This window comes from Stenella coeruleoalba (genome assembly GCF_951394435.1).
Source record: "Stenella coeruleoalba genome assembly, chromosome: 3".
In the NCBI taxonomy this organism is placed as follows: Eukaryota; Metazoa; Chordata; class Mammalia; order Artiodactyla; family Delphinidae; genus Stenella; species Stenella coeruleoalba.
The window spans coordinates 153,592,172-153,615,688 of NC_137148.1; the positions used below are offsets into that span (position 1 = coordinate 153,592,172).

Sequence of the window (23,517 nt, forward strand, 5' to 3'; positions counted from 1 at the left end):
GGGCCCTAATCCAATATGACTGGTGTCCTTATACAAAGGGGAAATTTGGACACAGCAACGGACATGTATAGAGAGCAGGCGATGTGAAGATGAACTCAGGATTGTAGTAATGCTTGTACAAGGCAAGGAACACCAAGGAACACAGATACTTCCCTAGTGCCTTTGGAGGGATCATGGCCCTGCTGACACCATGATTTCAGATTTATGACTTCCAGAACAGTGAGACAATAAATTTCTGTTGCTCTAAACCAGACACTGTGGTATTTTGTTATGGCAGCTCTAGGAAACTAATACGGTTGGCAATTAAATATTTTTAAACATTGTTCAGATCACAATGGCTTGAACATAACCTGTTTGCAACGCTCTTGAAGGGGAAGGTGTTGTCACTGATTGTTTCTCCCAAATCCACAGAAAAGCACAGCTGAAAGAGGCAGAGGGTCCTGACCAATCCCAAGGAAGGGTTGTGGCAGAGGCTACCTTCACCAGCCCCTCACCCAGGCAAAGAGGAAGCACCCACCGGGAACCTCTGGTCTTGCCTCTTCCCTCCAAGCTGCTTCCCCTCTGGGTGTCTGTGGCTATATGACAGACCAACAGAATCCCTATGTCATGGGTTTGTTCAAGGATCAGAAAGGATCAAGCTTGCAAAGCATTCTGTGAGAGGTTGTCTTTCCTCCTGGGGCTGGAGGCAGCAGACATAGACAGATTGGGATGCCCTCTGCCAGCTGGCAGCTCCTGGGTTACCAGGGAAATAGCCCTACCTTCTCTCAAGCCCATGAAGCTGGGAAAGTTCTAAGCACAAACAGCCCTGACACCAGTTTGTGGCTTCCAGAGAAATGAGAATGAAATAAGTGTAAAAAGAGTTAACAACACACCCTTTAAGCCAAGAAAAAAAAATACATCAGGAGGGACAGTCACAATTTTGTGGACTGAGAGGAGATGTGAGGGGCTGGGCCGTAGGGCCGTGAGGGAATGACAGTTGAGAGGGGTGAGGGTTCCCCTTCCCGGCCCCGGGAGATGGCGAGGAACGGAATAGGCTGTGTAGCAGCTGCTGGAGGCATTTCCCCCTGGCCAAAGCAGCTGCTCCTCCTCTGCCCGGCCCGGCCCCTGTATGGCGGCCATGTTGGTGGCAGGCTCCTAGCGGGACAGCGGCGTCTGCTTCAGGGACATGAGCACCGAGCGCAGGCGGGACACGTCTTTGCACTGCTTGCTGCTCTTGGGGTTGAAGTCACACAGCTGGGCCACCTTCTCCCACTCTGTGCCTGGGGTCTCCTCCTTGGATTCCTTCACAAAAGCCTCCTCAGATGCCCTGCAGGTGGAGATAGGACAGAGGTTTCATAGCTGTCTGCCTTTCCCCTTAATCAGTGATGCGCTGCTCCCACTGAGCAAGACTGCTTTGTCCAGCCTACTCTGGGGTCCTTTGTCTAGACGTCTCCTCCCCAGCCCCGGGCCTTCTGACCTCAGGCCCCCAGGAACAGCCTAGTTTGGTCCTACCTCAGGGCCTTTGTACTTTTGGTCACCTCTTCCCCCAGACATGTTCATGGCTTGTTGCTTCTTGTAATTCAGGTCTGAGTGCAGGCCTTACCTCCTCAGAAAGGTCTTCCCTTGCCACTGTAGCTCAAGTAGCCTCCTACCCCTGCCCCAGCACTGTCTGTCCATTACCTCTCTATCAAGAGTTCCCAAACTGGGGCTCCTGACACCTAAAGGCCCTTGGAGGAACTAATGCAGTATCTCAGCTATTTTCAACATTTCCAAAAACTAAGCAGGACATTGACTAACCACCTAGCTGAAGTCTCTGGTTCAGCATTGCCTCGGGGTTCTGTGGACCCTACAAGTGTTCTTTAGAAAAGAGCTGTGGTCAAAAATGTATAGAAGAATCAGTTAAAGAAGATCTTCAAAACAAGACTTGCAAAGCCTTTAATGTGCTTATGTGCACCACGAATGTGAGTACACGATGGATATAGAATCTGCCATATCCCAAGCATACTTGACTACAGAACTCTTTTTAGCCCCAAATGACTATTATCTCTTTGGCGCCACAGCCTGAGGAATGCTCCACTGGAGTCTTTGCCTTTGATTGGAATCAAATTAGGATGGAAACTGGTGGGTTTTTCATCAGAAGTTCTGGCTGACAGTTACAGAAGCCACTGATTAAAGAACAATGGGGAAACAAAGTATAATAAATGTAGTTTAGTGGACAAAACCTAAACATGGGAGTCATTAAGAGAAAAGCAATGAGGGATTCTGGGGTGGGGAGGGCTGGGTCTCTGTCCTGTTTCGCCAACAAGTGTCCCTAAAGCCCCTTTCTCCTTAGAAGCCCCCTGCATCTCAAGCAGGACCAGTTCTGCCACATGCCAGGCACTGACCGATGGCAGGGAGCTCTCCACGTGATCCCCACGGCTCAGGATGAGCCGGCCCCAGATCAGGTGACCCGGCCCCTCGCTAGTGATCTTGCTTCCCTGGTGTGTGCTTATTTCCTAACCTGGGAAGGGAGGATCAGTGCCTCCACCTTGCTGATCTGTCTCACTGGCCTGAGAATCAAACAACGTAGCAGGTGTGTGTAGGCTTGAGAAAATGTAAGGTGCTGTGTGACATTGGCTGACCAGTGGGGCTGAGGGGAGTGATCCTAGGAGCTCTCTCTTCTGGGTCAAGAGGCTTGCCTCTAACCTTGTTGCTCAAAGTGGGGTTCATGGTCCAGCAGCACCGGCATCACCATGGAGCTTGTTGGAAATGCAGAATCATGGCCTCACCTCAGTCCTTCTGAATCAGAATCTCCATTTTGACAAGAGGCCCTGGTGATTCATAGGCACATGGAAGACTGAGAAGCGCTGGTCTAGGCTATTCCTCTCTTCAGGACTCCCTTGGGTGCTCCTTGGACCATTTCTTCGGGTGCAACAGGAGCACTGAACGCCCTGTGGTATTCCTCAGCGCCGATGCCCTTCTTCCATCCCCACTCTCCTGCTTGAAACCTCCCATGGCTCCCCGCTGCCTTCAGGATCAAGTCTGAGCTTTTTAACATCTCACGACAGGCTTTTTGCAACTGGCTCCAAACTGACCTTCTCTCCCCATTCCCACCGCTCCAGGCGCTGCAGGCCGCTAGATATTTCCCATCTCATCGCCTTTGCCCCAGCAGCTTTTCCCACCTAGGATGCCATTCCCTTCTCACCCTCCCCACCCAGCACACTCCTTCTCACACTTTAAGGGCCGGTGGACTCTGACCTCTGAAGCCTGCCTGGGCTCTCCCTGAGCCCACTGTGTCCTTGCATGTGGCTCTTATCACAACACACTCTTGATCATGAGCAACTTGGGGGGACAGACCATGTGTGTCTTACTCCTGTCTGACCAGAGACTGGCACTGGACAGATGGAAGAGTGGACGGAAGGAAGGAGTGGAAAGCTGTTATTCTGGTGTGTCCCATGATCTGTGAGAGAAGCGTTAGCCCAGACAGTGTCAGAGGCCTGCCAAGGGCGTATCCAGAGCGAGGAACAGCAAATATTTGGCACATACACACGTGGTAATCATCACACATTCATCACTGCATTATTTTCTTCGGCTTCACAATCCCCAGCACACTGTCCAGGCTGTCACTACCAGCCAGCGGGGCGGCATAAGAGGAAATCTCTGCCATCTCTGGTCTGGATCAGGCACAGGACCAACTAGACCTCAAAGCAGAAACACGTGAAAGGGAACCACTGGTGGTCTGGACAGGGGCTCATGACCAAATTCAGGCTGAAGTTCTAAGGAGGAGCAGTGCACTTGTGGGCAGGAGCGGGGAATGGCTGTGCATTCTTTATACCTCTAGCACCAGCCCTCAATGTTTGTTTGTTCAATAGAAGACTCACCCCACCTCCCCCCTCCAAGAGGCATCTCAAAAGGAGGGAGTTGGGCTGCTTTGCCCTTTGCCTCTCTCACCTGGGGATGGCCGGACATTCCTTTCTTTTCTTTGCCTGGATTTTAGCAAAGCTGTCTCAAAGATGCTCAATAAACATTTGCTGGAGGGATGGAGGTGAGGGTTGGTGCCTGTACCCACCCCTCGGGCTCACCTCCTGCTCTGATCATTGCCCCAGGCCCAGCCATACTCATTTATACCCCACAAGGGGGAGACTCAAGAAACTGCCAGCCACACACAGGCCCTTGCAGAGGAGCAAAGGAGACACGTACACGTAGCCGATGATATCAGCATCTGGCTGCTGGTAGAATGCTTTGTCGGCGATCCTTGAGGGAAGGGGGTTAGGTGGGGGAAGACGGGATGGCAAGATGGACAGACAGGCAGAGGGTTAAAGAGAAAGAGAGACAGCGTTAGTACCTCCAGTTGGAGATGTGTTAGGAAGCATAGTTCTGGAAGGCTCAGCAAGTCTCCACAGTCCTGAGAGGAGAGCAGGGATCCTCCACCCACCCGAGTGGGTGGCCTTTTCTAAAACTCAGCCCTATCATATTAGTCCCCCTGTTTACAAACCTTCAGTGGCTCCCCACCGCCTGTGTCTGCCCGCCCCTCGCCTCCGAGGCCCTGCACATGGGAGCCCTCATTCCGGCCCTGTCTCCCGCCACTCACTGGTGCCCAAGCACAACGTCCTTTCTTTCGTATCATGCTGTTCCCTAGTCTAGAATACCCTCCCCCACCCCCTGCCCTCTTTCTCCTGGTGAACTCCTAGCCACCTTCCAAAGCCCAGGTCCCTAGACACAGAGGTCCCTCCGCCACCCACATCCCTTGCTTCCACAGCTTTCCTGCAGAGGGCCCTACTACTGAGTTCAGCTGTACCCGTGTGTTTCCCTCCTCTGCTCTTTGAGGACACAGACTGCGTCCTTCTCAGCTCGGCCTCCGCAGTGCCCGGCCCAGGGCCTGGCATGCAGCAGCTTCCAGGTGGTGGCTTCCCAGAGCCAGCCTTTTCCTTTCTGGCAAGTCTTGTACCTTGAAGTGCACAGCCTCAGAGGTAGGGGCTGCTGGCAGTCTCTAGTCTGAGACCATTTCTGCAAGGTATTCTCCGGTAGGCTTCTGCTATCTTTCCTGACCAACATCTGTCCCCCTTCTTCCAGGAAGGGCATCCTGATTGTCCTTTGAAGCATCAGCTGCCCCCACTCAGTCCCTGTGGTTTGGGTGGGACCGGACCCCATGCACAACCCAAGTAATGGGACTATCGACCAAGCTGGGTCTATGGGAGAGTCCCTCCCCCGAGACAATCACTGGGCCTGGGGTGGGCACGTGACCCACACCAGACCAATGAAGGTCAGGTGGAGGACTTCAGCTAGAGCTGTTGGGAGCAAGAGGCTTATTTTCACTGAAGTTGCCAAGAAAATCGAGCAGAAGCCTGGAGCTGCTAGTGGCCACCTTTGCCCCCATCCCAGGGGTGTGTGCCCAAGAGTGAAGGCCACATAGGGGAAAGCAGACCGAGAGACAGTAAAAGTGAGCACTGACGAACTTTGTTTCAGTGCCTGAGTCCACTGGGTCTGCAGCCCTTACCCCTGGCCTTTCCAGTTATATAGGCCACTAACTTCCCTTTATTCTTTAGCCACTTCTGGGTCGAAGCATTATCATTTCTATAAGCAATAAAATCCTGCACACGGCTTGGTTCTTCCCTTCCTGCCAGGCCTGTGTTCTCTGTCATGATAACCATGGCCACAGGGGGCCCAGGTCGAGCTGTTGGCCACTGGGCTCCAGGATGGCCTGGCTTACATCCCACTGGGTCCCAGGACCTCGTCTGCTTACTGGCAGACTCACTTTTGTCTGTCGTGGTGAGGAGGTCAGAGCTTAACGGCATACCAGCTCTGCAGAGCTCAGCGCGCTGAGTTCCACAGGCCACTGAGGAAACATCATCGTGGGTTCGGCTTCTCCTTCCTCCGCGTTCTTGCCACCAAATCACCCATCCTCAAGACAGTCCCCCCACCATAGTTCCTCTCATTGTCCCCATAGGTCCTCTCATGTCCCCATCAGTCCTCTCATGTCACCATAGGTCCTCTTATGTCCCCATAACTCCTCATATTCCTGTAGGTCCTCTCACATCCCCATAGGTCCTCTCATGTCCCCATAGGTCCTATCATGTCCCCATAGGCCCTCTCATGTCCCCATCAGTCCTCTCATGTCACCATAGGTCCTCTTATGTCCCCATAGCTCCTCATATCCCTGTAGGTCCTCTCATGTCCCCATAGGTCCTCTCATGTCCCCATCAGTCCTCTCATGTCATCATAGGTCTCTTATGTCCCCATAGCTCCTCATATCCCTGTAGGTCCTCTCACGTCCCCATAGGTCCTCTCATGTCCCCATAGGTCCTATCATGTCCCCATAGGTCCTCTCATGTCCCCATCAGTCCTCTCATGTCACCATAGGTCCTCTTATGTCCCCATAGCTCCTCATATCCCTGTAGGTCCTCTCATGTCCCCATAGGTCCTCTCATGCCCCATAGGTCCTCTCATGCCCCATAGGTCCTCTCGTGTCCCCATAGGTCCTCTTATGTCCCCAATAGCTCCTCATATCCCTGTAGGTCCTCTCATGTCCCCATAGGTCCTCTCATGTCCCCATAGCTCCTCATATCCCTGTAGGTCCTCTCATGTCCCCATAGTTCCCTCATGACCCTACAGTCCCCTCGCACCCTCACAGCTCCTCTCACCGGTTGTTGATCTTGTTCTTCTCAACTTGTTCACTCTGGCGCTGGTTCCATTCCTCCAGGTCCTTCTTGGCCTTCTCCCGCCACTCCTGTTCCATCACTTTGGAGGCAGCATCTGCAACCCACAACAGGTGAATGAACAGCAGCTTTCCAGGAGGGATGTGAGGCACAGCTGGCTGTGCTTCTGGCTGCTGCTTCTCCCCTCGGCCCCGGCAGGCAGCCCTGGGTCCATCCTCAGCCAATCCCACATTAAGGTGGGGCAGGGCCCCATATAGCCTAAGGCTTCCCCACCCGACCGTGTCCCAGAGAGCCAACCCCGTGGGGAGCCCGGGGCCAGGGGGACCAGCCCAGCTTGCACACTCAGCCCTGCCCTCACCCAGCTCTTGCAGCCGTTTCCGCTGCTCCTCTCTCCATTTGCGGATGCTCTCGGGTTCCTGCGTCAGCCTGTCGACCTGGGCAATTGCAGCATAGCCATCAGCTGGACCATTAGCCTCCTAGGACACAAACACACGGCAGTGTACCCAGCCTGTCCACCTGCCCCTCTGTGTCTGGCGCCTGAGTACCAGGACACCCCCTCACATCTCAAACCACTTCATACCCACTGTCTCCTGGGACTGTACCCTGCCTTTGCACTTGCTGTGCCCTCTGCCAGTAATTCTGCTCCTTGTGTGACCGTGGGCAAGTTACTCAACCTCTCTGTGCCTCACTTTCCTCATCATAAAATGGGCTACAAAATAGCACCCACCCCACAGGGTTAATATGAGGATGAAATGAGTTAAAAAAGTGTAAAGAACTTCAAACGCTTCTTGGCACTCAGAGAGTTCCCTGTGTTTCTATCATTAAAGCCCTGCCCTATTAGTTTTATTTACCAAATAACACAGTCCCAAATGGCCTCACTTTATAATATGCTTACTTGTCCATTGTCTGTCTCCTCCATCAGAATGTCACCCTTGTGGCAACAGGGACCTTGCCTGTCCTGTTCACTGCTGTGTCCCCAGCATCTAGCACAGTGCCTGGCATGTAGCAGGTACTCAATAACTATTTGCTGAGTGAACGAGCAGCCCTGAGATAGGCAGGGTGGCCATGGCTACGACTGTACAGTGATGAAAAACTCAGACTCTGCAGCTGGACCATCTGGGTTCAAATCCCACCTCTACTGCCTGCTATATATGTGTGTAGCCCAGGCAAGTTGCTCAACCTTGCCTGGCCTCAGTTTTCTCATCTGAAGTGAGAATAGTAATAAAATTACCTCTAAGAGTTAGTTGTGAGGATTTGATGCAACAATATTTATAAGACATTTACAAGAGTGCCTGGCATGGAGTGATGGCTCAGTAAATGGTAGCTAGAATTATTATTATTATTAATTCCCATTTTATAGGGGAGGAAACTGAGGCCAGGAGAGATGGCACAACACAGTGGCAGAAGCAGGGCCAGAGTCCAGTCCTCTGGCTCCCAAGCCAGGGCTCTGCCCAGTTCTCCACGCCACCTGCCAGGGTGGTGACTTGAAGCATTGCAGGCTGAGAGCTCAGCCCAGCAAGGATGGGGCTCCCCTCTGGTCTCGCAAAGCTGGAGACTTTATGATCCAGCCCCATCTCCTGGCACGCCCACTCTGGTGCTCTGTCCGCCCCGTGCATTCCTGTCTGCACACATCCCACACGCCCATGCTGCCCGCTTTTGTCTCCTTTGTGCTTTTCGCCTTCAGTTGTCTTCCCTCCTTTCTCTGGCTGATGAAATCTTATTCCACCCCACAAGTTTCCAGCTCAGAGGTCACCAGCTCTGGGATATTTCCCAGCCCCAAAACAGATTTCACACCCTGTCCTCTCTGTGCTTCTTGTCACACCCTCACCTTCTACTGCAGGTGTCTCCCCGCTGGACCGTGAGCTCCCGGTGGGCAGGACAGGACCTTGTTTATAGCCTCTGAACTCCTGTCCCATCTTTTTATTGCTCCCTGTGCTCCTCCTGCAAGCACTCATTAAAACTGTCACGAGTACCAGCGTATCTTCTCCCCACCCAACAACATCTGTCCAGTGGTGCCTGCTGTGGGCATACAGCTGGTGCTCAGTAAGCAGTGGCCATGTGGATGAAGATCCCCCCGGGGCCAGCATGTGCCCGGTTCAGAAGAAGGGCTGGGTAAGCATCTGCCCAAGGGGCTGTGAGCAGCAGGGCGAAGGAGCACGCAGATGGAACATCAGGGCTGCATCTCCAGCTGTCTTTGGGGAGAAGGAAGGGCAGGCCCAGGGCGGAGAGGTGCAGCCTGGCTCCTCGGATCAGGCCCACCCTTGGGTGGGGCAGTTGGGGCACTGTCCTTATTCCTCTTTCCTGCCCAGCATTACACTTCAACTGAGAGAGTCTCTCAAGACATCTCGAGGGGCCTTTCCAGGGCCCTAATCTGGACAACACGAGTTGATCACAGGTGTACCTTTCCAGTTCTGGGAACAGCCCTGTCCTGAGGCTAGGCTACCAGGACCTCTGCCCAATCCTATAGACTGTCCCATCTGCAGACAAATGCAGTTACTTTTACTTTCTACATGTTTATCCAGGTGCTACATTTTATTTCTTCTTGGCACTCAGGCTATCTTAAAAGCCTGGTTTGTTTACATGTTTACTATCTGCCCTCCCCACCCCACCCTACCCCGCCCCCCAGTAAGGGAATTCCATGAGGACAGAGACTGCCTGTCTCTTTATAGTATGTAGAACATGGAGGGCCTGGCTGTAGGAGGATTTCAAGAACATTACTTGAATGAATTAACAGATGTTCAGGCTTGGGGTCAGGGATGAACGAGACAGCCCATCATCCGGAAGCTTGCAGAGGGAGTCCCTCACAAATGAGGACCATAGCTGGGGTACATGCATAACACGGGTCATGAAAGAGTGGGGACAAGGGAGGGCATGACCTTTCTAGCCTGGGAGCAGAGTAGGCTGGGAAGAGATAGGGAAAGGGCATTTCAGACCAAGAGCGGGCCGCTTAAGGACCACATGAGGCCGGTGCCTTTGCAAAAATCTGAGTACAGAGATGCTACCAGGTGTGGAGCAGATGGGGTGGGAGAGGTGGGCTGGAGGGGGTCCTCTGGGTAAAAGTCATCCCATGGTGTCCTTCAGGACCCACCATCTCCATCAAGACTGCCCCAAAATTAAGACTCACAGGTTACAGCGTTTTAAAACTGGCAGAGAACTTGCAATTAAACGGTTCCCTTTGGTCTTTACAACCCTACATGGTGGGTTTCATTATCTTTGTTTTACAGGTAGGAAAAGTCTAGCTCCGAAGTCCCAGGGTCACCTGGCCAGGAACTGGCAGGGCCAGAATTCAAACTGAATTCCTGGGTGTCACACATAGCCACACGTGTGTCCATACATAGCCAATAGGGACCAAAGTTACTTCTGTGTCACGTGATTTTGGTCTCCCTGATAAGTCTACCATCCCAAGGTTAGAGACTGCACCCCCTCCTCCCACTGCCCCACGCCCCATTCCCCGTCTGTCTCTCTCACACCCACACATGCACCCGCCTTGGCTCACTCAGTGGCTAGGTCAGGGATTTAGAAGCAGCTTCCAGGGCTACAGAGCACTTTTCTCAACAGACCTGCAGAGGCAGCAGTGCAGGGCTTCTAATCCCAATTTCACAAATGAGAAATCCAGCTCAGGGCAGTAACTAGTCCAAAGCCGTCCAGCTGGGAAAAGCCAGAAATGAAGCGCAGGTTGTCTGACTCCATCCAAACTCCTCTGCCGCAGCCCGCCACAGCGCCCCGCGTAGGAGCAGTCTGGGTGTAGGAGCAGCTTGAGAGACCCTGGGGCTTCTCTGGGGCGGGGGGGGGGGGGGGGGGCGGGCGCGGGCAGCTGCACTGCACACCCAGGGGCACTGCTCAGTGTGGTCCAAGCATGCTGTGCCCAGGCCCTGGGCACAAAGCCTGGCCAAGCTGGGCCTGCGTCCTCCACCAGCATGGCCTAGTAACAGTCTCTGGCTGGGAGCTGTGCCCGCCCCCCCAACCCCCATCCCTTCCGCCTGCGGGCACAGCAGCCCTGAACCCGTGGTCTCTTCAGGTTCCCCCAGCACACCCTTCTCTGCAGCAGGTGCCAGGCTCCAGGCAAGCCCCAGAATGCGTGTCTTATCCTCTGTGCCTTTGCACATGCTGTCCCCCTAGCCAGGACCACCCACATGCCCCTGGGCAGCCTGGAACCCACTTCCAACATCCGTCCCTGTCGCACTCTCTGACTTCAGTGCAGCGTCTGGCACCTGAGCCTGGTTCAGGTCCCAGCTCTTCCCTGCTGTGCAACCAGAGCTATTAAACCTCCCTGTGCATCCTCCTCCTCATCTGTAAAATGGGGATAATGACAGAACCTACGTCGTAGGGGTGTTGGGAGGATGAAATGAGTTAATCCACATAACGCTTTTGGGTGGTGCCTGACGCATAGTAAGAAGTCTTGAGACCAGCCCCACACCCAAGCCCTTGCCATCCTGCATGACTTTCAGGTCTCTGTCCTTTGAGCTCTTCGAGGACAAACATCCATGGGATTTGCCTCTACATCTGAGGCCCTGAGCACAGCGTATGGCACTCAGAATGCGAGTTGACTAAATGAAGGAATGAGGGGCTGCCTGCAAAGCGATGTGGAGGGCACGGGGACACAGCCTCAGAGCGACTGGGCTTTAAGTTCCCTCCTGCGACTCATTGGATGCGCAACCTTTAAGAAGTCCCTTCCCCGCGCTCCTTAGGTTTCCTCACCTGTCAAATGGGAGTGACAACATCCCACTCGGGGTGCAAAATGGGGCCTGAATGCGATAACTGCCCTGTGACCCCTGTAGCCTGTAGCGGACATGCACATGCACATGCACGGGTGGCAGAGCTGCAGGGCTCACCATTGCCCGTGGCATGCCCCCAGCAGACCGGCTTGCGCTGTACCATCACCACAACCAGGAAGAACACAGTGGTGCTGCCAGCAGACAAGGCCCTGAGAAGCTATTTGCTGACTACCCTTCTCCAGCTGCTCTGGACTTATTTTCCTGCCCTGCCCCTGCCAGTGAGCAGTGAGGTCGGGAGGGCCACAGCCGGGCTCCTCTTTAATCGCTTGACTGTCGCAGTGAGGAAATCGGGTCAGCCGCCAGTGGGGCTGGCAGCCCAGGAGGGCTCACCAGGGGCTGCAGGAATGCTCTGAGTCCCTCCCAAGCTCGAAAGGGAAGAGGTCAGGCAGGAATGGCCTGTGGACTAAAAGGCCACAGGCTACAGTCAGGGCCAGGCTTTCTCAGCCCAGCTCCCCAGCACTCCTCTCCCGAGGGACCCCTCCGCTGGACACTGGATACCACCACAAGGGCTTCCGGGGGGCCATGCTGGCCGAGCATGTACTGTGACTCCAGGGACAGCCAGGAGGATGAGGCATAACCAATCTGTGGGATTGACCAGCTAAAGCTAAGCTGAGCTGAGCTGTTGATTCCTCTAAGTAGCTCAACGGGGATGCAGGCTTATCCTTAGGCCTTATTGGGGACCAGGTTCACAGTTGGACCCCCTAGTGGCCCATAGCCTTCCAGAAAAGATTAAGAAAGGTAGCAGGAAAGTTCTGCCCAGGACCCTTGAAAGCCTGGGGTGCACAAGCCAGACCCTGCTCTATGCTCCATCCTAAGAAAAGTCTGCAGGGGCTTCCCACCCGCCAGCCAGGGGCTGTGGCCTGCCTGCTCCAGCAACAAGGGGATGGTACAAAGGGCACCAGATCAGGGGCAGGAGATCTAGATGAACCTGAACTTGGCCACTAAGCTTCTGAGTGACTCGCCTCATCTGTGACCCCTCCCCTGCCTGTTAGGATGCTAACGTGGCACAGATGTGAAATGAGTTACAGATAAACATAGCTGGGGTTATTCTTGGTAGCAGGGAGAATAAGAGTTCCCACCGAGATTGTGGAGGAGGCCCAGGGTTTCTCAGATCCATTAAATACAAAGCGAGGCCTGGGGCAGGGAGGGAGAAGGCCTCAAGATCCTAATGTATAGAAAGGGAAAATTATCCTGCTCATGGTGTTCTAGGTACTTCTCCGGTCCCAAGTGTATCTCCAGCTCCAGGGCCACTTTAGGACACAGACCTTTTGGGTCAGGCCACGTCCTTTTCAGTGTGCCCGGGACAGGAGCAGCCTGAGTCTCAATGCTCTGCCAAACTGTACCGGCGTCAATGCTGCTTATTTGGTGCTCTCAGGCCCAGGGAGACACGAAGCCCTTAAAGTCCTAGAGACTGACTTTTCTAGCTTGCTGGTAGTTGAGTAATTTTCCAGAAATGGGACTTGGCCAGTTGCCCTGTGTAAGGTACCAGCCCATCTCTCTTACATAAGAAAGTATTGTTTGTTCTCCCTGAGGATTTAGGAGGCCAGCTCCTCAACGAAGCAGAGCTCAGGAGATCCTGCAGCTGCAGCCCCAGCAGTCAAGGGTCTTTGAGCCAGTCCAGTGGGAATTAAAGTTTATCTAGTGAAGGTTTTGCCCCCACCCAGGTATCTGCAGGTTGGGGGTAAAGACTGTTGCATCTGTGGGGTCCTGGGGATGCTATTTGTGGTCCAAGTTCTTTAAGTACTTTCAAAATGAACTGTGTATGTATGAAGGGAGGGGGGTTAAGTGAGTGTGGAGAGAAGCACTATTTAACTAGAAATATCTTTACTAGCTGTTTTTTTGTGGGGGGGGGTGAGTGTGTGCGCATGTGTGTTATAGGATCACTACAAAGAATTTTAAGACAATCCAGTGAAAGTGAAAGCCCTCTCCTTATCCCCCCTTCTCCCGCAAGCTCGGGGCTAACCACTGTTAACAGTTGGTACACATCCTTTCAGATCTTTCATGGAAACATATTTCTAAAATAAAAAACAGGACCATACTGTGCATATTATTCTGCAAGCTGCTTTTCCATTTACTATATTATAGGCATCTTTTCATGTCAATACAGAAAGCTCTGACTGCTCTTTTTAACAACAGAATGGTTTTCCAATTTACCTACCCAGGCCCTCAATACTAGGCACTTAGGTTGTTTCCAGTTTGTCTGCTATTATAAATAATCCTGCAAAGAATCTGGGTGTCCTTGTCCAGCTATTTCCTTTGGGAAAATTCTGAGAAGTGGAATCTCTGGGTCCAAGGCTCACCCAGTTAAAATGCTCAGACATGGTGCAGATGACCACTGGCTTCAGCCTCCCACCAATGGCACACACGTGTGCAGGGCCCTGTGTTTCCTTTAGTCCATGCCACTGCAGGCCACTTAATCTCTCCCTCTGGAAGCTGGACATCATCACGGGCAACCTGAGGCAACACCCCATTGATCCCTGTGGTCCTTATTCTTCATCCCCTTCTCCTACATGACCAAAAGAACCACATCAAAATCTTTCTGATGTTCCCATCCCAATGAACAGAACTTGAATCCCTAATCCCACCCATGATGGGGGCCAAAAGTTACTGAGACCCAGGCTGTCAGTCCCTTCTCCTGCTACGACAGAATCTTGCTTACCTGATACACATCTCCATTGACTGTGGTCCCCATGTCCTCAGAACCCGCTGGAAAGAGAACAGAAGACAGCATCACTCATTGCTCAGCTTATAGCAAGCAGGGTCTTACATTAGCCCCCGAAGCAACCTCTGTATATGTCCATGTGCGTATTGACTCCCCGCCCTACACGCACACATAATGGATATGCAAATAACCTGGGCTCAATCCTTGACTGTGCACAAAGCCTTCTCACAGCCATATGACCTCTGATTTTCACCATAGCCTTGTGACAAAGCTGTTATCAACCCATTTTACAGATTCTCAAATTGAGGCTCAGAGAGGCTACATGATTGCCCAAGGTCACCCAGCCAATAATAGGTCCTCACCTACCCAAAACTGATTTCCCCTCAGCCACGGCTGGGAATGGCCCAACTGTCTGTGGAGCTTGTGCCTGGTGAACAGGCAGAGGCTCTGGAGGCTCAGGGCAGGGTCTGAGAGGGCTCAGGAAGAGGGGCCTGCAGGTCTCTGCCTGTCCCTGTGGTGCCTTGAGCAATGGCTCCACCTCAGAGAGCAGGAATCACTGCCCCCACCAGGCAGCACCTGGCCTACTTTTCCTCCTCCTGCCCCTCCCAGAAGGAGTCGATTTTGCCCTCACCTAAACAGTGACTCCTCCCGGTCCCTTTCCCTGACATCTGGTTAGTCACAAATTCCTGTGGCTTCTGCTGCAACAAGAATCCTCAAAGTTGCCCTCCGCCCTCTGCCCCCAGCCTGGCCCACCTGTACAACTACTTTGGCCTGTCTGTCCCGCTAGTGGCAAGCACCTGGACGGGCACGCCTGTGTCCATTATCCTCACTGCTGTCTTCCCCAGAGCCAGGCACGGTACCTGTGACTTAGGACGCGCTCAGAAACTAATTGTTGAATAAGCAAATGAATCAGTGCATTAAAGAAAGAAGGAATAAATGGTTTTTGTCCACTCACTGGCCTCCCTGCCTCCATCTTCACCCTCTCCCAAACCTCTTTCAAACCAGCTGCCAAGGTTGACGTTTTGAAAAGCATACACTTACCTATGTCACTCCTCTAATTAAAAATATAATGAACACAAACCAAAAGGAAATCTACTTCCCATGGACCATGGTGGCCGATAGGGCCTGCTCCTTCCTTGGGGCCTTGGCAGGTGCTGTCCCCTCTCCCTAGAAAGCTCTCGCCCATTTCTATGTGGACTGCTGCCTCACGCCCTTCAGCTGCTGCTCAAACACTGCCTTATTAGAGGCCTTCCCTGACCACCCCTGACATTCATCCCCCAGCACCCCTACCTCCTCCCCTGGGCAGTTATTTTCTCTGTAGCACCTACCACAGCCTGATATGTTTATTTTTGTATGTGCTTATCTGTCTTCCCCACTTGAATGCCCTCTGGGAGGGCAGAGACTTTGTTTTGTCCACTGCTGGGATCCAGCACCTAGAACAGTGCCTGACACATAATAGGAGCCCAATAAATATTTGTTGAATGAGTACATTGAACTTTGGCCCATAGCTCGTGAGGATCTTTACAATCTGGCCCTGCCCATTTTTCCTGCCTCACTTCCCACCAGTCCCTCCCACAAACCCTATTCTGGTTTCCTCCTTCCCCAAACACACTATGCCGCATCCCACACCTTTCTTCCTGCTTCCCTCACTAAAGAATGTTCTTTGGGATCCAGTTGTTTTCCAAGGCCCAGCTCACAAGTCATCCCCTCTGGGAAGCCCTCTACTACTTCCCCTACTTCCCTGGGTGCTGATGGAAGGTCTCAACTCTGGGGTATCCCAGAATATCGTACAGAACCCCCCACGCTCTTATGCGATTACTGTGACCTCCCACGGGTCATTCACTCCGTTATAAGGCTCTGTACCCCATTCAGCTCCTAAGGGTGAGCAGTTTTGTCTAAATGGAAGCTGAATTGCTCTTTGGGGGCCCACTGTTATCTACAAGGCCTGAGGACTCTCAGAAACTGCAGTGCCTCTTAGCCAAGACCCACAGGAGGCTGCACGAGATCACCGCAGATGGACAAGTACACTTTACCAGCCAGGTAGAGCTGTGAGTAATGGTGACAGTGTTTTCAGCTTGGGGACTGAAGAGAAGGATACTTAATCCCATGGAAATAATGCCCAGCTGATATAGATTATAATCAACTTTGTTTGCACAGCCAAACATTCAAACATTGATTGATTTTGACCAACCGTTGTCAGCCACCCTCCCTACTCATTCAGATGGGGTTTCTCCTGCATGGGTGGCCTGGCCCCTAAATTAGTGGCAGCATCTTCTGCAAAGTGGCTTCTTCTCCTGGGGCATCTCCTCTACCAGGGCCTTACGTTACCAGGGTCCATTCACGATGATGCTGGTCTGTGCACCTGGCATTTCTGGAGGGGAAGTTGCAGCCCTGCCTCCCCGACCAGTCCCAGCCTCAGACTCCTTGTCCACAGGTGCCCACCCTGGCCTTCAGAAAGTCTCTGTGCCCCAGTCTTTCAGTCCCATGAGTGTTCTCCTGGAATGAGGCTTAACCTCTTTGGGAATCCACACATACCCACACACAGAATTAAAAGTCTCTGTCCCCACAATGAGTAGCCCATGGCACGTTGATAATCACGTGTCCATAGTCCGAAGCCGGCAGAACCGGAGTACGGCAGATACGAGTCCCAAGGATAACCCTGTGGGTGTTGCTTCTCTCAGATCCCTGACCCCTTTTGGAATGGGGGCAGACAAGGGTCCAGAACATTCCTGGGAGGTTACTGAGGCCCATCAGGGGAAATGGGCTTGCCAGGAAATGACTGGGCAAGTCGGGGTCAGAGCCAGGTGGAGTGCTTAGAAATCTGGGTGTGAAAATGTACACACCTCCTGGGCCCTACCCAAGGCTGATGAATGGAAACAAAGTATCCATTGCTCAGGCTGGCCGTAGTTCCAGCCCCAGAGGAGAGACTCAAAGTGGCTCAGGCTCAGGCCTACACTAAACAGTTTCCCTGGGAGCCCAACGTCAGTGCACTCAGCACAGGGGCATCATTTAAGAGACGAGACTCAGTGGTGATGAGTGGTGCTGGCTGCGGGAGCTTCCACCCAGCTCCCAGCAGCCCAAGGCACATTTTCCGCACCTCATTTGGGCTTCTGGCACTCATCACTGGTCTCGGGGGATTACTTGCTCATCACCGTCTAGGCCTAGGAGGATCAGATCAATTCCATCCTATCTGGCCACCTATTGAGCCGCCATCCCATAACCCCTCCCGGATCCCCATGCCCCACTCAGCAGAGCAGCTGAGCATTTGCAGCTTTACTGGTTGTGAGTCTGGGAGACCCTCAGAGGGCCACGTCCCCGCTTCTCTCCCTGCCACCTCAGGTCTGGGGGCCAATCTGTGCACCACCCCTGCCGGAGAGGGAACCTCCCATCCAGGCTGTAAACCCCTGGAGCCCCATTGTCCTGGGAGAGGTCACAGCCTGCTCAACCCCCAGCCACCTCTGCGGCCCTCTGCCTGACTTCTACCTGCTTCTCTCTTAGGTGGTTCTGACACTGGCTCTCCCAGCAGGGCCTCTCCCAGGCCAACCCGACTGGGGAAGTTGGTGGTCTCAAGGGGAAGATGTGGACAAATGAATACTGGTACATGAACGTGGGCTCACATTTCCTAGGAATTCCCTGGGATGTGTGAGGGTCCCGCTGAAGTGCTAGGAGCTGCTGCTTCTTCAGAAGTCCTCCACTGCTGGCTTGGTTGGGTAGCAAAAGACCCCCCTCCCTACCTCTACATCTCATCACCTCCCAGGGTGACTGCCACAGCATTTGAAAGAGCATGGAGCCCACAGTTGAGAAGCCTGGGATCAAGTCCCAGATCTGTCACTCATGGCTGTGTGACTTTGGGCAAGATATTCAGGCTCTCTGGGCCTCCAGTTTCTTATATGTTACAAAAGGCTTGTTATGTTTCTCATACCAAGAGGATACAGAGATGCTTCAAGCTCCTCAAGCCACAGGAACTGTCTTATTCATATCTGTATCCCCACTGGGCCTGGCACACAGTAGGTGCTCAGTAAATGCTGAATGAATACAAACATGACTAAAAGAATCCTTACTTGTAAACATTTTTAAAAAATATGTAAGGTACCACTTATTCCAACAGGCCCATAAACTCCTACCAAAACGACAACATTAACAAGAAGCAAGCGCTGTTTTGGAGGTACCCATGAAAGTGATATCTACTTTTTTACTAGATACGTTAAGAAATTGCCCTTTCAGGCAAAGCCAGAGCACGAACATTGTTGATAAACACAGTACTGCAAGGACCAGGCCCCAAATCCTGAGTCCTGGACCTCCTTTGGAAAACCATTGAGCTACAAACCCCAGGAGGACAGGACCACATCTGACGGAAGCCCTCTGTGCTCCTGCCCCCACCCTGGTGTCTAACTCAGAGCCTGGCATATGGAAGACAGTGTGGTCAGGTGGAAAGGGTTAGAGTTAGAGAGAAATGATTTAGAGTCCTCACTCTGCCACTTACTAGTTGTTTCAGTAGTGTACCTTTTGAGCCTCGGTTTTGCCATCTCTGAAATGGGTTTAATAATGCATATGAAATGATTAAATGTAAGAAAAGTGCCTAGACCAGTGACTGCAGGATGGCAGGTGTTCCCCAGGGAAGGTCTGTGAGTTCTTGGAGCACCCAGCATCCCCTGCTTTCCCAGCTGTTAGGAGGGAGCTACTTCTGAGGAGCAGGGAGATCTGGGGTTCTGCCCACACCTGCAGGGCTCGGCCTGGGGCAGCCAGCCTACTGGGAAGCTCAAGCCTGAGCTGTGTTGGATTCCAGAGCCAGGCAATAGTGGAGTTGGCTTGGGGATGAAATGTCATGACGAATTTCTGTCCTGGGAGCCACCAGATCCACAGCCCCAGGCAAGGCCTCAGATGGGGATCTCCAAAAGATCCCCCCCGTCCCCGCCGCATCTCCTCCAGGTCCCGGTCAGGTACACACTAGCCCCAGGCCTGCTCCTGGCTGGCCATAGCAGGCCCTGTTCACTCCACCCGGTACCCCGGGTGCGAGCCCCAGGTCCCCCAACCCCCAGGCCACCAGGCTGACTCACCCCCATTCGCGGGTCCCGGCTGCGTGAGGGCCGCCTGGCTGCCAGCAGGTGCCCCGAAGCCCTCGTCATTCTCTATGCCCGCGATTTCACTCTCCTGCTGGGCGAGGAAGGCAGCCGCCGGGTCCTCCTCGGGCGCCTCGGGGGCCCCGCTCTCCGTCGACGAGAAGAAGCCAAAGTCATCAGCCATTTTCCCCACGTCTCTCTGAAGCGTCCGCCTGCCGCTCGGCTGTGCCCGGCGCGTGCCCCGCCCTGCGCCCGGCGGCCGCGACACTGTCACCCGAGCCGCCCGGGGAAGCCGGCCTCGGCGGGGACAGGCTCGGCGCGGCGGCCCCGCACTTTCTTTCCGCCACCGGGCCCGGCTCGCCTGTCACTGCGGCTGCAGGCGGGAGGAGCCGGGACGGGAATGCGGTGATGTCACCGGCCGAGGGAGGAGGCCCGCAGGACGGCCGGAGGTCGCCTCACAGCGGCCACAGGAGGGCGGCAGCAGGACGGCGGCGCAGCCCGAGGGGCCCAGAGGCCCGGGCCGCACTCCCAGCTCCGGGCCAGCAGCACGCATTTCCAGGACACCAGGACAGGGCGCAGCTCCCGCAGGGTCTAGAGGCGAAGCGGACTGCAGAAAGTGACCATAGCGTGTACAGGGCCACCGCAGGTTGGCAGCCCGGGCTTCGGGAGCACCGAGGGGGTGGTCGCTGCGCAACCTGGCTCCTGATTCATTCTGCAAAAGTTTCTTCTCCTAAGCTAGGCGGGTATTATGAAGCCCATTATCATGAGCCTTGGAGAAATGACAGTAAGTTCCACGGCTTTATTGTATCTTTCCTGCAAGTCCAGGGCCTTTCCCGCAAGGCCGTGTTGCTTCCGTGCATTTCTTCAGCACTTCCTTTCATTCGGTGAGGCTTCAGCTCAGGCCGCCAGAGTTTGTGTGTCCTGACTGGGTCCCTACTTGGAGGCTGGGTCCCTTAAAAGTCCCTTAAGTATGAACCAGCTTGGGAAAGGCAGACCTAATTTATCCAGGCAGCCTGCCGTTCAGTCACCCTGAATAAACAGTCTCCAAAATACAGTAAAACCGAGACTTGGCGATGGGGAGATTACAATCTAAGAGGCCTACAGATGGGAAATGGCCAGACAGCACAGCGTAAAAGGCGCTCTGACATTTAAACACAGGGTATTGGGGGGCCCGGAGAACCACCATTGGATTTGGGATTTTCTCTTTCTAATTTGAAACCTGAAAGTCAACTATAACCTGGAAAAGAGAAAGGAAAGATGTGCTGCAAACTGGGGGTTCCCTTGGGGGTGGGGAGCAGAAGGCTAGACCGAAGGGCAGTTTCAGTTTTGCACAGTAATACTTTGATGTAGTTTTCACTGTTATGATGAGAATATAATTATTTTTCAGTGTAGGAAAGAAAGAAAGAAGTTTCAGGCCCTGCACAACCTGGTCCAAGCACAGCACTCCACCATCATCCATCTCATTCCTCTCCCTCATTCCCCCAGCCGCAGGCTCAGGTGCTGAAAAGACCTTGGAAGTTTCCTAGTTTAACAAACCAGCCATAAGTGTGGACTCCAGGTTTCGTAGAGACAGAAGGACTAGTGAACATGCTCTGTGCCCGCCGTGCTCTCCCCTGGATGTTCTTACTTGGTTCCCGGAGACTTCGGTGCCACTACAGGCACTCTTCCCAGCTATTTCTTCCTTCCTTCCTGCTCCTTCCTAATTTAACCATCAGCAGAATTTAGCTCCATGCTTAATTTATACAAATTACTGGTCCAGATCATTCTGCAACCATGCTTGCTCTTGTACATGACTCTTATTCTTAATCATGAATATTAAAAATGATCGTTAAAAAGTTATCTTTTGAACCATGCAGCACTTCTTTGTGCTGGAGATTCCCACTTTCTTGACACCTCCCTAAATATCTTTGGATAACTCTAAACACAGTTCTTGTCTTCTAATTCTCCATTTAATTGTGAAGCTCAGTAATGGTCAAAAGACATGAATAAATAAAGTTGAGTAAAGATATGGGACAGTCGCACAGAATCTAAATTTCAGCTTATGAAGTCTGAAGTGGAGAAATTTTAAAAACATTTTTAATGGAAAATTTCAAGCATGCAGAAGAGTAGAAAGATTGGTATAATACAACTCCACATAATAACCCCTGAACCTCAGTGTTACCAACATAGAGTCAGTCTTGTTTCATCTGCAACCTTTATTCTTCCCCATATATTATATAATTTCATCTGTAAATCATCCACTATGTTAACTTCTAGTTTTTTAATTTAGAGATTTTTTTTAATTGTGGTAAAAAATACATCAAAAGTATGGCCTTTACCATTTTTAAGTGCACAGTTCAGTAGTGTTAAGTACAATTACATTGTTGTTCAACACATATCCAGAACTTTTTCATATTACAAAACAAATTCTAGGACTTTCCTGGTGGCGCAGTGGTTAAGAATCTGCCTGCCAATGCAGGGGACACAGGTTTGAGCCCTGGTCCGGAAAGATCCCACATGCCGCAGAGCAACTAAGCCCGTGCGCCACAACTACTGAGCCTGAGTTCTAGAGCCCGCGAGCCACAACTACTGAGCCCATGTGCCACAACTACTGAAGCCTGCACGCCTAGAGCCCGTGCTCTGTAACAAGAGAAGCCACGACAATGAGAAGCCTGCGCACCACAATGAAGAGTAGCCCCCGCTCACCGCAACTAGAAGAAGCCCGCGCACAGCAACGAAGACCCAACACAGCGAAAAATAAAGAAATAAATTTATAAAACAAACAAACAAAAAAATTCTATACCTGTTAAACAATTCCTCACTTTCCCTTCCTCAATGCCCATGGCAACCATCAGTCTACTTCCTGCTAATATAAATTTGACGGCTTTAGATACCTCACAAAGGTGAAATCATACAGTATTGTATCCTTATTTCACTTAGCATGTTCTCAAGGTTCACCATGTTCTGACAGATGTAGCATGTGACAGAATTTCCTCCCTTTTTAAGGCTGAATAATATTCCATTGTATGATGTATATACCGCATTTTCTTCATCCATCCGTCCATGGACACTTGGGTTGGTTCCACCTTAGTTACTATGAATAATGTTGCTGTTAACACAGCTGTGCAAATATCTCTTTGAGATCCTGCTTTCTGTACTTTTAGATGTATACCCAGGAATGGCATTGCTGGATCATATGGTAATTGTATTTTCAATATTTTGAAGAATCACCACACTGGTTTTCAGAGCCACTACACCATTTTACATTCCCACTAATAAGCTCCTTTTTTTTTTTTTGATTTTACTTTCAAGGTTCCCCCCCACCCTTTTCAACTTTTAATTTCAGACTTACAGAAAACTGTAAATAATTCCCACAGGCCTCTCACCAGATTCCTTAAATGATAACACTTTATCACATTGTCTTTATTCTTTTTTCTTCTGTCTCTCTCCTATACTGTTGGAGAGTAAGTTATAGACACCATGACCCTACATCCCAAAATATTTCACTTTGTGTTTTCCTAACAATAAGGACATTCATTTATATAACTATTATACAATTATCAAAATCAAGGTATTAATATTGATATAATACCATTATCAAATTGACATAACCTACTCAGATTTCACCAAATGTCCCAACAATAGAAGAAAAGAAAATCCCAAATAATGTATTTATGTACTGCATTCAGTTACCTTCTCTGTTTGATCTCCTTCAATCTAGAACCGTTCCTCTCTTTATTTCTTTCATGACATTGATGTCTTGAAGATTACTGGTCAGTTATTTCATCCTTCAATTTGAGGTGCCTTTGTTTCCTCCTGATCAGATTCAGGTTAAACATTTTTGGCAGGAATAATACAAATGTGATGCTGAGTTCCTTTCAGTGCATCATGTGAGGAAGCACATAATGTCAATTTCTCCAGTTACTGGTGATGTTTATTTATGTATTTTTTATTTTTTAGCTGCTGGCATGCGGGATCTCAGTTCCCCAACCAGGGGTCAAACCCATATCCCCTGCATTGGAAGCTCGGAGTCTTAACAACTGGACCGCCAGGGATGTCCACTGGTGATGTTAACATTGATCACTTGGTTAAGGTGGTGTCTGTTAGGTTTCTCCACTGTAAAATTACTACTTTTCCCTTTATAATTAATAAATGTCTTGTGGAGGGTACATTAATACTTGTAAATTTTATATCGCTCTGTAAAATTACACCGATTCATTCATTATAGTATCTACTGATTTTTACATGATTCAGGTATTATAATGATAGTTGCCAAATGGTAATTTTCTAGTTCCATCATTCCTTATACATTTATTAGTTGGCTTTCTACTATAGGGAAAGTGTTTGTTTGTTTGCTGTGTCTGCAAGATTCATAGACTCATTTGATCCAAGTGGGTTGTAGTATTTTGCTATCATTATTTATTTTA

The 23,517-nt window shown here is 51.5% G+C and overlaps 2 protein-coding genes across 2 annotated transcripts; one reads left to right on the forward strand and one right to left on the reverse strand.

The window, feature by feature from the left end:
* Positions 1-855: 855 nt before the first annotated feature.
* CLTB (clathrin light chain B) lies at positions 856-19,478 on the reverse strand. Its single transcript, XM_079916088.1, has 5 exons — positions 19,109-19,478; positions 14,049-14,095; positions 6,973-7,090; positions 6,600-6,711; positions 856-1,306 (listed from the first exon to the last, which is right to left on the reverse strand). The coding sequence occupies exons 1-5, from the start codon at positions 19,293-19,295 to the stop codon at positions 1,135-1,137; spliced, it is 636 nt and encodes a 211-aa protein (XP_079772214.1). The 5' UTR covers positions 19,296-19,478; the 3' UTR covers positions 856-1,134.
* On the forward strand, positions 15,951-23,235 carry LOC307184922 (uncharacterized protein; the record flags this gene model as incomplete). Its single annotated transcript, XM_079918672.1, has 3 exons — positions 15,951-16,099; positions 19,219-19,895; positions 23,051-23,235. The coding sequence occupies 3 exons, from the start codon at positions 15,951-15,953 to the stop codon at positions 23,125-23,127; spliced, it is 903 nt and encodes a 300-aa protein (XP_079774798.1). The 3' UTR covers positions 23,128-23,235.
* Between the last annotated feature and the right edge of the window lie 282 nt (positions 23,236-23,517).

Bases quoted from the DNA above. Each gene is read 5' to 3' on its own strand.
- CLTB (XM_079916088.1), bottom strand. From the start codon at position 19,295: ATGGCTGATGACTTTGGCTTCTTCTCGTCGACGGAGAGCGGGGCCCCC. The intron at 14,096-19,108 runs GTGAGTCAGCCT...TTCTCTTTCCAG, and splicing joins GCCGGGACCCGCGAATGGGG to CGGGTTCTGAGGACATGGGG. The intron at 7,091-14,048 runs GTAAGCAAGATT...TTTGTGTCCTAG, and splicing joins TCAATGGAGATGTGTATCAG to GAGGCTAATGGTCCAGCTGA.